The sequence below is a fragment of the Rattus rattus genome, chromosome 16 (genome assembly GCF_011064425.1).
Source record: "Rattus rattus isolate New Zealand chromosome 16, Rrattus_CSIRO_v1, whole genome shotgun sequence".
In the NCBI taxonomy this organism is placed as follows: domain Eukaryota; kingdom Metazoa; phylum Chordata; class Mammalia; order Rodentia; family Muridae; genus Rattus; species Rattus rattus.
Genome location: NC_046169.1, coordinates 30889997 through 30904618, shown reverse-complemented (window position 1 = coordinate 30904618; position 14622 = coordinate 30889997). Strand labels below are relative to the sequence as shown.

Here is a 14622-nt window from a genome sequence, read left to right as displayed (position 1 = left end):
GTCGTCTAAGACCACAATGTACATCAGATATTTACATTAGGATTCATAACGGTAACAAAATTACAATTATGAAGTAGTAACGAAACTAATTTTATAGTTGGGGGGGTCACCATGACATGGGGAGCTGTATTAGGCACCTTGTTCTGAAGGCTTTGTATACATACAAATCGCACTGAGTCCTCAGAACCATTCCAGGTGCCGGCCTAAACAAATGAGGAAACGTATGTGGCATGTGCATCTAAACGCTGAAGTGGAGTGAGTGCAGGTGGATGGAAGACGAGGGAAGCCGTGCATGGTGGCTAGAGATCTTCCTGCCTGTCCCATAATCCTTTTATCTCCTAACCCATCTCCTGAGCCCCAATTTACACAATTTTTTTAAATGATAAACGCTCATTAGTTTTATGAAGAAAAAGAAGTTGATCTAAAAGGGAGGGAAAGAGGGGTTGGGGATTTAGCTCAGTGGTAGAGCGCTTGCCTAGCAAGCGCAAGGTCCTGGGTTCGGTCCCCAGCTCCAAGGGAAAAAAGGGGGGGGGAGGGAAAGAGTCCGTTGGAGCAAAGTGAAAGACAGGAAATTTGAGGCGGAGCAGGCCTCGCTCCTGAAGTTCAGAGGTGGCCACCAGGGGCCACTGCTTGCAGACTGCAGAGCTGCCAAACTGAGCCCTTTTAAAAAGGAAGCATTTGCAGTGAACATTTTCTTAAAACCGTTCACGCTAAGTCGGGTGCCCTCTCCAGAAGCCAGAGTACCACAGCTCCCATCCTCACGGACTCTCACCCTGAAGGATGGGGAGAAGGCAGCTGGGAAGGGGTCCCCCACCATGATCAGGCTGTGTCTTACCTTTGGAGTTTTCTTTGGCCAACTGACCACGGGGACCCCGGTGATGGCCAGGTTGGGGTCATCATCCACGTGTTCCTTCAGTACATTCTGTGGCCAAACAAAGGAACCATGATTAACTCGGGGTAAAGGAAAGATCTCTAAAGGAGGCAAAACTAACCCCTCGAAGAACGGCAAGCTCTCCAAAACAGAAAAGAAACAAACAAAAACCCCCCCACCAAGTCACCTAGAATTCCTAAGGACTCACAACATACAACATCCATCTCCCTTCCCAAAAAATGTTTTGAGACCTGGTTTCACTCTGTAGCTCTGGCTTGCCTAGAACCAACCGAGACCCAGGCATGTACCACACTGACCTGAATTTACCACCCACGTACCAGCTACTGATGCCACTAGGGCACCGAACACTCGGCCAGAGCATCACAGACTCTCACACACTTCGTGTCCGTAGCGTATGCTCACAGATGTGTGCGTGCGTGTGTGCTGTCCTCAGAGAACTCGTAAGTCAGAGAAGGGCACTGGGTAACCTCCACTATCTCTCTCTACCTTAGTCCTTTGGGACAGAATCTCTTAATAATAAAATAAAATAAAATAAAATAATAATAATAAAAAAGGGGGGTTGGGGATTTAGCTCAGTGGTAGAGCGCTTGCCTAGCATGCGCAAGGTCCTGGGTTCAGTCCCCAGCTCTAGAAAAAAAAAAACAAAAAACCCATGGTTTGCAGGTTTTGAGGCTAGGTAGGCCACCTGCAAACCCAAGGGAACCTCCCGTCCCTGCCTGCTGGAATGGTGGGATTATAGGCATGCGCAGAACCATGGCCGGTTTGGATGATGTGGTGCTGGAATTTTAGGCTTGGACAGCAAATATTTAAAAAAAAAAAAAAAAAGATAGGGTGTCTCTGTGTAGCCCCCGCTGTCCTAGAACTCTCTCTATAGACCCGGCTGGTCATGAACTCAATGATCTGCCTGCCTCTGCCTCCAGATTACTGGGATTAGAGATTCGTAACACCCAAGCCACCACCACCACCACCACCCCTCAGAACCTCATCTCGGGCCTAGTTTCACTTTTAACCAAGTAACCTGGGAAATGGGTATATGAGGAGTTTAGGATCTCTGAAGCCCGAAAGTGCAATGATGTTCTCAAAGAAGTAAATAAAAAACCACCGAGGCATGGTGATGTAAGCCTGTAATCCCAGCGTCTGGGATGAGGAGTTCAAGGTCATTCTCTGCTACACAGAGAATATGAGACCCGGCTTCGATATATGAGACCCTACCATTAAAAGAACAAATGAACAAACAAACAAAAACCCCCAAAAGACAAAAAAACTAAAGACAGAGAATGGGGGAGGAAAAAAGGAAAAAGGCTTTTTATACGTCAGAAGATTCACGGACAAGGTTCAGCGGAAGTGACTGGCAAGCCTGAGCCCTTAAACACAGGTTTCTATCTGGTCTTCTTGGTGTCCCGCAGACACAGCCACGTGTGTTCATGGATGTAAAGTCTGGTCTTGAGTTTGTCCTTCCCCAGTGGTATCAGCTTTTACACCTTCCTAAGCCATGGTACACCCAAACATAAATGAGAAGTGGGGTGTTTCTTACACAGGAACGAGGTTCTAAAGTTACCCGTGCAAAGAGCCAGATTCTGGTACGATTCCATCCGGATAGCCCTTTAGGAACCTGCAAATTGCTCACAAGGAACAAACACCATGTGGTAGGTTAACATCTCAACCTAGGACACCCAACACAACTGATTTTCCTGCCAACGTTTAGTCAGATGGCCAGGTAAAAGTATTCTTTGAGTGACATTTAGGAACACTGCCAATCATGGAGGGATATTGAATGGGGAGTGAAAAAGAGCTCAGAAGATAAATACAGGTAATGATTATTTTACTTTAAAAAAATGTATTTCCTGGGTTGGGGATTTAGCTCAGTGGTAGAGCGCTTGTCTAGCAAGCGCAAGGCCCTGGGTTCGGTCCCCAGCTCTGGAAAAAAAAGGAAAAAAAAAAAAAGAAATTAAAAAAAAAATATTTCCTGGTTGCGTGGGTGTGTGTGTGTGGTGTGTGTGTGTGTGTACATTCATTGGAACAGGGGCATGTGTGCTTGTATGTGATGACGTCACAGCACACTTATGAGGTTCGGAGGACAGATCTACAGAGTCAGTTCTCTCTCCCCACCTTGTCAGGCTTCTGTGGCAGAGTGCTTCACCTCATGAGCCATCTTGATGGCCCTGAGGATTATTTCAAGACATTTTCTCTGATCTGTATTAGCAGACAGGAGTCTAATCACTTCTAACCGACTGACTCCACTTACTGCCGTATTTTCTTGGTCACCATTTGACTGGTTTTCTGAGAGGGTAAGCTTCAGTTTCTCCACTCCCCATGGGGGGCAGCAAACCTCACAGAAGTCGCCAGGGCAGCCTGGGTTCGCATCTTTACCCTGGAATATCCAATGTCCGTGACCCATGGTTGCTAGTCATAAAATACCTTAATATCTTTGTCAACTACGTTATGGTTTAAATGAACAATGTCTCCCATAAAGCTCATGCGTGTCAACACTTTGTCCCCAGCTAAGGACAGTTTGGGGAGCCGCAAGGCCCTGGGTTAGATCCCCAGCTCGAAAAAAAAAAAAAAAAAAAGGACAGTTTGGGGAGATAACAGAACCCTTTGGACATGGAGGCCTACACGGCAGAGATAGGAAATAGGACTGATTACAGGTAAACATGGTTTCCTTCCTGAGCTCCCTCAGAGTCCTGTCTGTTGCCAAGATACAACAAGCTGAGCTTCTGTCTCCGTGCCTTCCCTGCCGCTAGGGATGAATCTCTGAAACTGTAAGCCAGAACGCTCGTCTCCCTGACGTTGCTTCTGACAGATATTTTGTCCAAACATAAGAAGAGCGACTGACACAGTCTTTTATACCCACTGTTGTCTAACCCAAGCCCCGCGCAATGACTATAGAAAGCTTCCAGCAGATAACACTCAAGACAGAAAACGTCATACCCGCAAAGGACATGCGGCAAGATACCCGACCAGAGCCTCCCCAAAACCACCCAAATCATTAAAAAACAAACAAACAAACAAAAACCCACAAATACCTCCAAACGGAAAGTTTGAAAAACTGGCCAACCAAGAAAAAAACCTTAGGAGAAAATTACATCTAATGTCGAATCAGGGACAAGACTCTGGGAAGAAGAAAGGTAAATACTGAGGAAATCTAAAGAAATAAAACTTTAGTTTTAATAACTGTGCTGGATATATTATACTAAGATGTTAACATACTTGTGCTATTTTATTTTTCTGAATTTTCCATAACCCTAAAACTCTTCTTGCCGGGTGAACTGGCAAAAGCATGCCTTTAATCCCAGCACTTGGGAGGCAGACAAAGGGAGCTCTCTACGAGTTCAAGGCCAGCCTGGTCTACATGAGTTCTAGCTAGAATTATTTGGTGAGATCCTTTCTCAACAAACACACCACCACACATTAAAAAAAGGAAAGAAAAACAACTAAAATAATAAGGTATTAATAAAACTGCTTTCTTATTTAAAGCTGGTTGGCCTTCAACTCAGACATCTACTTGCTTCTGTACCTTTTTATTTATTTTTATTATTTTTTTCTCTTTGGTTTATCAAGACAAGGTTTCTGGCTGTCTTGGAACACGGTAGACACTGCTGGCCCCAAACTCACAGAGATCCACTTGCCTTTGCATCTCAAGGGCTAGAATTAAAGGCATTCGCCACCACGCCCAGCTCTCTTTTATTTTTAAATTAAACGCATTAGTTTTAAAGTTTTCCCAAGGTGCCCTTGTAGCCTAAGACTCCCGCACTAAACAATGCCAAGTTCCGTTCTGTGTATAGCACGCAGCGGCCACTAGGGGGCACAATGAACCTTGTCTTCCTGGAAAGTATTTTCATTTGTAAAGACGAAATTTAGGGGAGGCGCAGCCTAACGTGAGATTTTTGTCTCAGAAAAAAAAAAAAAAAATGTACTGGAGGGAATGATGTCACGGGATTCCTTAGACTCTGCCTGAATTTACGCATTCTCTGCGATCATTGAGGACACAAACAGAATGGAGACTGTGTGTCCACAGTAGTCCAGCTCCCTAGGGATGACACCATGTAAGCCCAAGGCTCTCACCAGCCCCGAGCAGGCTTCCTGCCCCCACCAGGCTCTTCCTGCTGGAACCTGCCCCATGTGTGACCTACCAAAGGAACCTCGCCTCCCCTCATGCCAACTTCTCTCAAAGAATTTAATTTGTTAGCAAGAGATTTGGCCTCCATTGCTCCCCAGGGTGGGGTGTTAATCCCTGGAAGCCCCATCTATGCAGTGACCAAAAATACCAGCGCTAACGAGGCAGTGACTGGCGTTAGGATGGCAGCTCCAACAGTGGGGTTCACGAAGCGGGTGTAACAAGGCCAGAGCTGCTGCTCTGGGGAACACCGGGTGACAGTTTATTTGCGTCCCTGAAACCCTCCCTCCTCTCTAGCTGGGGGGGGGGGGGGACAAACTTCATCTGTAACAGATTTCATTGCCGTCCTCCGCATAAAACAGTGTTTAAATCTTAACTCTAAATCCCAATCTTATGTGGGAAAGAGGTCTCTACAGAGTACGGTGAATCCGAAATCCTGTGGCTACCTATAGTCACCAGGTAAGGACTTGCTTGGATACCTGACACTGAGTTCTTTCCCCACCTCTGCTCGCTTTCATTCTCCCAAGGTTACCCAGGCAGGGGACATGATATACAGGGCTCCTTCTGTGGTCGCACTGGGAGCCAGCCCCCTGGCCCCTCACTTCCTGCCCTTTAGCTCCTCTGAAAAGGCTCCTTTGAAGTAGGCAAGAAGGTGATGGTTTTACAAAGTCAAGGAGACTCTGTGACCAAGCACAAGCAATATGTCCAAGGTCCTAGGCCCAACTCTAAGCAAAACACACACACACACACACTGAGAGAGAGAGAGAGAGAGAGAGAGAGAGAGAGAGACAGAGACAGAGACAGAGACAGAGACAGAGACAGAGACACAGAGAACAAATCTAGATTGTACACATCACACTGTCTTGCAAATTGGTAACACGAGAAAGGAGCACCTTTAAAAGCGGGTGGGTTCCAGGGTGGAGAACCCTAAGTCCCCAACAGAAAAAAAGGCACTGTCCACCCTCCACGTCACGGCTCCTCGAGCTCTCAGACCCGACCGGAAGCAAAACTGTTTTCACCTCACAGTGTCTGAAATAATTAACAATATCAACTCTAGAATATGGAGCACTTCGAGGCCCTGCTAGGCCTTTCCTCTCGTCAGCCGGCAACAGATCACACCTCCTTCCGTTTTTACTGTGCCCCCGAGATCATCAGCTACCTGATGGACTGTGCAGGGACTGTGGCCTGACTCCACAACTGTCCTCAGAGACAAGCGACCTCTGTTTGGACAATGTACTCTTAATTTAGAACTGACATCCATTTGGGGCAGCGCACTCCGAATTTAGGACTTTCTTCCCTCTCATGCTTGGAGCTTGATCTCTATTCGGCTGTTGAGGAAAAAAAAAAAAAAAAAAAACCTCCTGGCCCGATATGTTAGTTCATGCTGAGAATCCTGACTGACACTGGAGAGGCTGAGACAATACTGTCACAAGACTAGGACCAGATCTAGCCTAGGAGATAGAAAGAGATTGTATGCTAAGGGCAGGGTTGGGGTAAGGATAAAGACAGAAAGGGAGGGAAGCAAAGAGGGAGAGAGCAGGGAGGGAAAGAGGTAGGAAGGGAAGGGAGAGGACAATGCTTTAAAACAAGAAAATCGGGACTATTATGTCTTTCAGCCCCACAGCATGAGCCCCATAATTCTACTGCAGCCCCAGAATCTCATGCAAACGGACAGGTTGATTACTATACCAGGCTAAGGTGAGGATAGCCTTAGGCTAGAAGAACCTGGAGTTATAGCAAGGGGGCGTGGCATGATGGAGTTAATGAAGGTTGGGCTTCGCTTTGCTCTGTCAAGAAAGCACCTTGCAGAGGGTCATCTGATGAAGTCATCTGACCTACACTCATGGCATCTCTGCCCACAGCCCTTCACAGCCCTGCCACATACCAGGTTATGCTCTAGTCACCTAGAACTGATCTGAGGACTGTACACATCCTCGAATACTTACATGCCCCTCTATCCCTTCCACCCTGAGCCTCAGCCACCTCTTCGAGTATCTGGCTGGAAGCAGAGATGTTCCTAGGAGAGACGCCTTGCTAGGCAATCCCATCTTATGGTGAATTACATCATCCCATGATTGTTGCTAAATCAGCGTGTCCCCAAAAATCATGTGCAGCGAGAGCCCCAGAATGTGACTCTGGGGATAGTCTGTATACATTTAATCAAGTTGACCTGCGTTTTTTTTTTTTTTTTTTTTTTTTTTTTTTTTTTTTCGTAGCTGGGGACGGAACCCAGGGCCTTGCGCTTGCTAGGCAAGCGCTCTACCACTGAGCTAAATCCCCAACCCCGACCTGCGTTTCTGATGGATTCATCTGGGCCAGAATCCAAAGGCTGGTGTCACTCACTGACATCTGGTGGGGGGTGGGGAGGGAGAGAGAGAGAGAGAGAGAGAGAGAGAGAGAGAGAGAGAGAGAGAGAGAATCATTAAGATCTATCTTAACTATGGCTTCAGGTAGGAGGAATGATATAATAAGCCAAGCTAAGCCAAGAACTGCTAGCAGCAGCAAGAAGAGGGAGGAGCCAAGGACTGGCACCTCCTAGAGCCTTAGGCGTGGGTATGGCTCTGTAAACATCTTGCTTTCAGACTCCAGTCTCCCTGGGCCAGAAATCGTCTGAACCGGTGCTGCTCTGTGACATCATTAGAAAACGAATGCAGATGGTAACCGCTCCCTGAGAACAGATGAGAGCTGGAGAGAGGATAAGATCCTGGGATCTGAGAGGCTGACCAAAACCAATCTCACTGCTCCTCAAGAATAGGTCCACGACACAGTTCCCTGCCATTGGGCTCTTTCTTTCCTTTCTGTCTGTCTGTCTTTCTAAGATTTCAGTTGTCATAACATCTATTCATTCTGCCATGTGGGTCCCAGGGGCTGAACTCAGGTCATGAGTCTTGGTGCCGGGCACCTTTACCCACTGAGCCATCTTGCCATCTTTTAAGATTTTAAGATTTGTTTATTTATTAATTTATGTCTTTACATATGTGTGTCTTTGTGAGTTTATATGGGCCAAGTGTATGCAGGAACCCGAGAGGGAGGAAGAGAGAGTTTCAGGGAATTTATAGAAGACCACGGCTACCATGGAGTGTTTCTAGGTAGCCCTCAGTCTTTTAAAACTAATTTTGTTAAGAGCTTTATTATGTTGGGGGGGGGGCGGGGTATCCCATCCCATGGTTCACCTATAAAGGTCAGAGGAGAGGTCAAATCGTTCAAGTTCTTTCTCTCCCTTGACCATGTGTGTTCTGGGATTGGACTCGAGTCATCAGACTTTACAGCAAGTGACTCTGTTTGCTGAGCTAGTCAGCTAGCCAAGGTTTGGTTTTGTTTTATTTTATTTTATTTTATTTTATAGCCCTTGCTGCCCTAGAACTCACTCTCTAGACCAGGCTGGTCTCAAATTCAGATGTCCCGTCTGCCTCTGCCTCTCGAGGTCTGGGATTAAAGGCCTGCCCCACCACCATCCAACCAAGATTGTATTTTTAACTGTAATTTTAATGCACATTTGTGTCTACACGGGGTTAGTGCATCTAAATTTAGGAGCCCTTGGGGGCCAGAAGAGGACACTGATCCCCTGGAGCTGCATATACAGGTGGTTCTGAGTCTCCTAACGTTGGTGGCCTGGAATTCAACTCTGGTCCTTTTTATAAAGATATGAAGAGCTCCTAACCAGAGTCGCCTCTCCAGCCCTGCCCACACGACTTCTTAATGAAGTACCCGAGAATTTCAGAGTGACCGAGAAACATCAGAATCTGGCCCCTAGAAGGATAAAGGCCATCATGTCCATGTTTTGGGCTTTTTGAGACAGCATCTCACTATGCAGCCTCGGCTGGCCTTGAACTCCTGGAGATTTGCCTACCTCTGCCTCCCCCCGGCCCACGCCCCAATGCTGGGAAATACATTTTACACCGGAAAACAGAAAGCAGAATGACCTGCCCACATGGTGAGTAGTTGAGAACATAAATCTCAACTCAAGGATCCTGATTTCCTGATGTCAAAATACGTGCTACTTCAAGAGGGGTACGTCCCATCAGCTAGCAGGGTTCCTTCGTAACACGCAGAGAGTCCTGGGTTCAGTAACCCAGCACTACATGAATTGAACACAGTGGCACATGCCCGCATTTGCATACTCAGGAGAGAGAAGCAGGAGGACCGGAAGTTCAAAGTCCACAGACTGTGAACTCTCTTTCACCAACCAAGCGAATAAGGTTGTCATTGAGCTAGAATCGAACTAAAAGACTCGGCCAGGCAGCCGCAGCCATACTGGTCTCAGGACATGGTATGAACCTTTCAAGAGATACAAGAAGAAAGCAGGAGGAGTCCGCTCTTCTACATAGAAAGAAACCTGGCCAGGAGCCAGGGGCACTCCCTGGAAATGCACAACACGCAGATGCTCGTGAAGAACGTTTCCCATGTTTAACTTAGAGGCGGGAGGCAGGAGCAGGTTTCAGGAAACTCAGAACTCTGGAAGCTTTGTTCCAAAACAAAAACTTAAAAGCAAATCGATTAAAACTTTTTTTCACTTGTGGGAGATTTAGCTCAGTGGTAGGGCGCTTGCCTAGCAAGCGCAAGGCCCTGGTTCAGTCCCCAGCTCCGGAAAAAAAAAAAAAAAAAAAAAAAAAAAAAAAAAAACTTTTCACTTTACAGGCTCTCTCTCCCAAGTTTTAAAAAAAAAAGTAAATAAGTAAGTAAATAAATAAATAAGTAGTCACATGACAGAATCCTCAGATTTCAACCTACTAAAATACTCACTAGAAATGAGACGTGGGGCAGGTGGGGGAGGACCTGCCCGGTGTGTGACACCCTGCCTTCTACCTAGTTCCACACACAATGAAATCAATCAGTAGGTGAGATGCTCCTGGACTAGTGATTTGTGTCCAGTGGTTCCTCGTACCAGTGGTAACTGTTAGGCCAACAGAACCGAGCCCCAATATTTCACATACTCCCTACCCTCACCACCCCACAACCCCCAACTCTGCCCACAAGTCCCTAAACCCCTGCGAGGCCGATACAGCGTTCGTTGCCTAGATAAACTACCAACTCCCAGGGAAGAAAGCTGAGTTCGGTTTCTAACACCAGCCGACTGCCAGGTGTACTGCCCTAATCAGACCCTGGAGCAGCAAACAGAGAGGTCACGTGACCTCACACGGAAGACTAAACAGGGCTACAAGAAGCAGGTCTGCATAGTCGGACGCCCAGCAGACACTCTAGCATCCTTCCTGGATCTGCATCCCAGCTCTACCTGACCCTCAGGGCCCGATTCTACATTGGAGAATGCAGATACGGTTGGGATCATGGCGACCCCTTGAACTGGAGAATGCAGATACAGTTGGGATCAAGGCCGCACCTTGCCCATAGTTGATGGCTATAAGGTCGGTCACCGTGAAGTGTGACCAGCTCACGAGCACAGATGCTTGCCCTAGGAAATCGACCCAGAATGGCAATCCCTCTCACCGAGAGACTAGAAATCTGTCTGCCGAAGCCAACAGAAGATTGTTATAACACACACTGAACCTTCTGGGGGTGGAGGGGAGCCTTGAGATTCCAAAAGGATCACCAGAGAAGCTGGTGTCCCTCCACTTAGCTGCTAAGTGGTCCCAGATTCAATAATCCAGATAGGCTTGCCTAGACGGAGTACCAGCCCAGCGCCTGGACCAACCCCAGAGTACCTACCCCTAAGCCCGACCCAGCCATGGCCCCTGCCCACCTTAACACCTTCCAGGAGGGCCTGGGGGTCCTCAATTCCCTCAGGGACACACTTCTTATTCTCCGGAAGAGACTCTAGTTTTTCAACCAGGGCTTTCAAGCCCTTCAGTTCAAATTCGGTAAGGTGAGTCCACTTGGTAGAAACCTCAGTGGCCGGGGAGCCTGTGGGCGTCTTGGGGTAGTCTACGGGCATCGCTGTGGACTTGACACTTTCCTCGGACTCATTGGACAAAGTCCTCTTGAGGAATCGCATAGCAGGGGCTTTAGGCTTCTTCCCTGTGCTGTCCTGGTCTTCCGACTGGGTGCTGGTGGGTGAGGTGGGGCCCTCGGTGGGTGGCTTGGGCGTTTTGTCTGCACCATCCCCTTCCTCTTCCTTGTCCTCCTCCTCCTGGAGCTGCTGCTCACGGGACTCCTCCTCCATCTCCAGCCAGGAATCAGATGAGAAGCCGTCTACACTGTTTTTTCTTGGGGCATCTGTGGGGAGGATCACAAGATACAATTGATAAGATATAATCACTTAACCAACGCAGGAAGCTCTGTAGATCCCACTCACTCTAGAGCAAAGAACGAGGATCCGGTGCAGGCCTCCTGGCCTGTGGAAGGGCTATAGTCAGCCGTACACAGGTACAAATCCCAGCCCTGCATCTTGCGGAGGACCTAGCTTTGGTTCACAATACCCACATGGCAGCTCACAACCACAGGTAACTTCCACTCCATAGGATCTGATGCTCTCTTCTGGCCTTCACAGAGATGTCTGTATATCTATATATCTATGTCTATATATCTATATCTATCTATCTCTATATATACACATATATACATATATACTCGGTTATATACATATAAGTAAATAAATGCTAAAAAAATTATTCAAGGGCTGACGAGACGGTTAAGTGGGCAAAGGCACTTGCTGCCAAGCCTGACAACCTGAGTCGATCCCTGGCACCTACATAGCGGGAGAAAATAAGACTCCGAAAAGTTGCCTTCTCATCTGGTGCACAAAACCCCAACAGAAACAAAGGCACAACTGGGGGCTAGGGGAGACACGTCTATCGAAGGTAATGCTCTAAGTTGACGGTTATACACACCCAGCGATAGACTCAAGAGCACATTAGCGTCTCCCTAGTTTGCACAAAGTCCTGGGTTTGGTTCCCAGTACAACATCAACCAACATGATACCTGAAACTTCAGCACCAGAGACGGGCGGACAGGAGGATGAAGACTTTGATGCTCATCTGGCTACATAGAGAGTTCTAGGCCAGCCTGGACTAAAAAGCAGGGCTGTACCTCAAAACAAATAAACAAACACCAAAGACTCCAGGCAAGCATATATATATATATATCTCCAAGCCCTGACTTACTAGGAGCAGGAGAGATATAAAAATTAAGAGAGGTGGCTGGAGAGATGGCTCAGTGGTTAAGAGCACTGACTGCTCTTCCAGAGGTCCTGAGTTCAATTCCCAGCAACCACATGGTGGCTCACAACCATCTGTAATGGGATCTGATGCCCTCTCCTGGTGTGTCTGAAGACAGCTACTTATATATAATAAATAAATCTTTAAAAAAAAAATTAAGAGAGCACAGAAGAAATTGCATGCACGGTGAACGTGAGATAGGCCCATTTCATGTTTGTTTCTAGTGATAGTGCCATATGACATCAGTCACTGTTCCCCTAAACTACTAGCTGCCCCACGCTGAAGGAAGAGTGCCTGATTTTTACATATTGATCAACTGCAACTTCATGCTAGGCATCTATGAATCAAGGCATGGGTTGATGGCAGTGTCCCTCTAAGTACCAGCAGAACACTGCGGCTGACAGCCTAAGCGCTTTCCCTGCCGCTACCACAGACCCCTTCTGCCTCAGGTCTGTGTTGCCAGCCCCAGCCACCCCTCCCTTCTGGGTAAAGTTGGCCTAGGACCCTGCGTACCCAGCTATGTGTCCTTGCTCCTGTGGGGACAAATACCCAAAAAGCAGCTCGTAACCACAGAGGAAGGAAAGGAACCTGGACTCTTTGCTCTGTGCGATGGTCCTGTCTTAGCAAGTATGCTGGTGACAGGCTTCTCCATGCATTTGCACAGTCAAGGGAGGGGGTGACGACCACGTTTCTTCTGAGGGCCACGAGATCCTTCTCTTGGCTTCCCTGCTCTAGGTTAGGGGCTCACAAGCCAGGCTATTTCCTGAGCGGCCTCATGTCCAGCATTCTGACGCTAAAGAATCCCAGGAGACCCAGGACTACCCACGGGCTTCCCTGGTAGAAAGAATTTCTGCACCGGCCAAGCAGCTGGCCCTGAGCTACACGCAGGCTACTCACCAATGAGCATTAATTCTCGCTGGTATTCCTGAGTGAGGTAGGAGCGCTGGGTCACACAGTACACGTATCTCTCCAAGACATACCAGCACATCTCATAGTAGAAGGGGTAACGGAACTTGGGCTGAACCTGAAAACAGAGAGCAAGCCCGGCAAGAGGTCAGCTCCCAGGAGCCACGGGGAAGACGCAAGGCAGGCAGTAGGTTCCCTCAAGGAGAGCTCGTCTTAGCAAAGAGCACAGATGGCAAAAGGGGAGAACGGGAGGTGTCACTGGCGGGGAAAGCGAGAGGCCTAGGAAGGGAAGCACCAGCAGCATGCATGGATGAGACGGAGCGCGCCCTGTGGAAGGCATCAGTTCTGGACCCTGTGCTACCCACCCTGGAAGGTGAACAGGGCCCACTGTGTGTAGAAAAACAGTTCTCCCCTGACCTGTTGCCAGCACCGTGGATGCCTGATCCCAGCCACCACAGACGTGGGCTGCTTGCTTTAGAATATCCTTGCATGGGCTCTGCTGTCTCTCCCGCCCCCTTGGAAGACAGAATTCCGCTCCCAATCCTTTATCCTTCGGCAGACAAGCTACTCTGAATCTCGGGAGGAAGGAGGGTCGGGGAGGACCGCTGTGAACGGTGGTGCAGTCTTGTCTGTCTTCTGAGGACAGGGCTTCAAGCGTGTTCAGTGTCTGCTACCTACATCCACCTACAATACCTTGCCTGGGTTTCTACTAAGGAAGGGCTCCAAGGGACACATTCCCCACTGTGACCAACATCTTATCATGGGGCAGCGGGGCCGGGGGGAACTCTGGGGTCTCATGGCAGAGCAACAACAGGGAGCCCTCTTGGCTGCTTCTTAGATGAGCAGAGGCAGTGCATGTAAGAACTGTAAAATGTGGGGACCTCAAGGGAATTCTGACGGTAGCAGTGCAGGGCCTGCACAGGAACTGGCCATGAAAGAAAGGAAAGAGGAATACTCCCCATAGATGGCGTCAGTATGGAGGAACCTTCTAGAAGCTGCATGAAAGGCCACGGAAGCAGTAAGGCCTAGTAAGGTGAGCTCATGGCCCACTGTGGGGTGCCTCCCTCCTCCAAGCACTGCCCAGTGGGTCTTGAACGTCCCCATGAGACTCCCCAACTTTCTCTTTTTCCAAGAAGGTATCTGTGAAGGTCAGAGCGCTCCCTCCTGACCTTTCTCATCCTTCATCGAGCACCCCCTACCCCCAGGTGCCCCTTCTAGGCTGACAGCATTGCATTCCCCTCCTCAACAAAACTCAAACAAGAGCCAACCCAATCCGTGACCTTCAATGTGTTTTTCCTGTATTCTCTAAGCACCCAGGTGGAAAAGACCTCCCCGCCTCTGTCTTCTGCTCCTCAGGTACCTCAGCTAACCTCTTGGCTCTCAACCCCTTGCCCCACTTCAGGCCCAACCTCTTCCTCCTGCGGACTGGGTGCGTTTGATTTCCTTGCTGTGGTGGGTGAGGTGTTTAGGAATGAGATCATGGCCGCCGCATGCTTTTCAGCTCCTGGGGAAGATGCGCGGAGGAGGGAGTGTACTGTAGCGTTTTCCTTGGCTCCAGCTATTTTCTGAGAAGCCCAGTTTCAAGGTTACTGATC

The 14622-nt window shown here is 48.4% G+C and overlaps 1 protein-coding gene across 8 annotated transcripts in view; it reads right to left on the bottom strand.

Moving 5' to 3' along the window:
* Positions 1–14622, bottom strand: part of Kdm2b (lysine demethylase 2B) — a 126183-nt gene that overhangs the window by 55652 nt on the left and 55909 nt on the right. For all 8 annotated transcript variants that reach the window (XM_032886515.1, XM_032886511.1, XM_032886512.1 and 5 more), the window contains 3 exons: positions 13019–13145; positions 10708–11180; positions 836–922 (listed from right to left, as the gene is read on the bottom strand). In XM_032886515.1, the coding sequence (XP_032742406.1) occupies positions 836–922; positions 10708–11180; positions 13019–13145 (687 nt within the window). The remainder of the gene's footprint in view (positions 1–835; positions 923–10707; positions 11181–13018; positions 13146–14622) is intronic.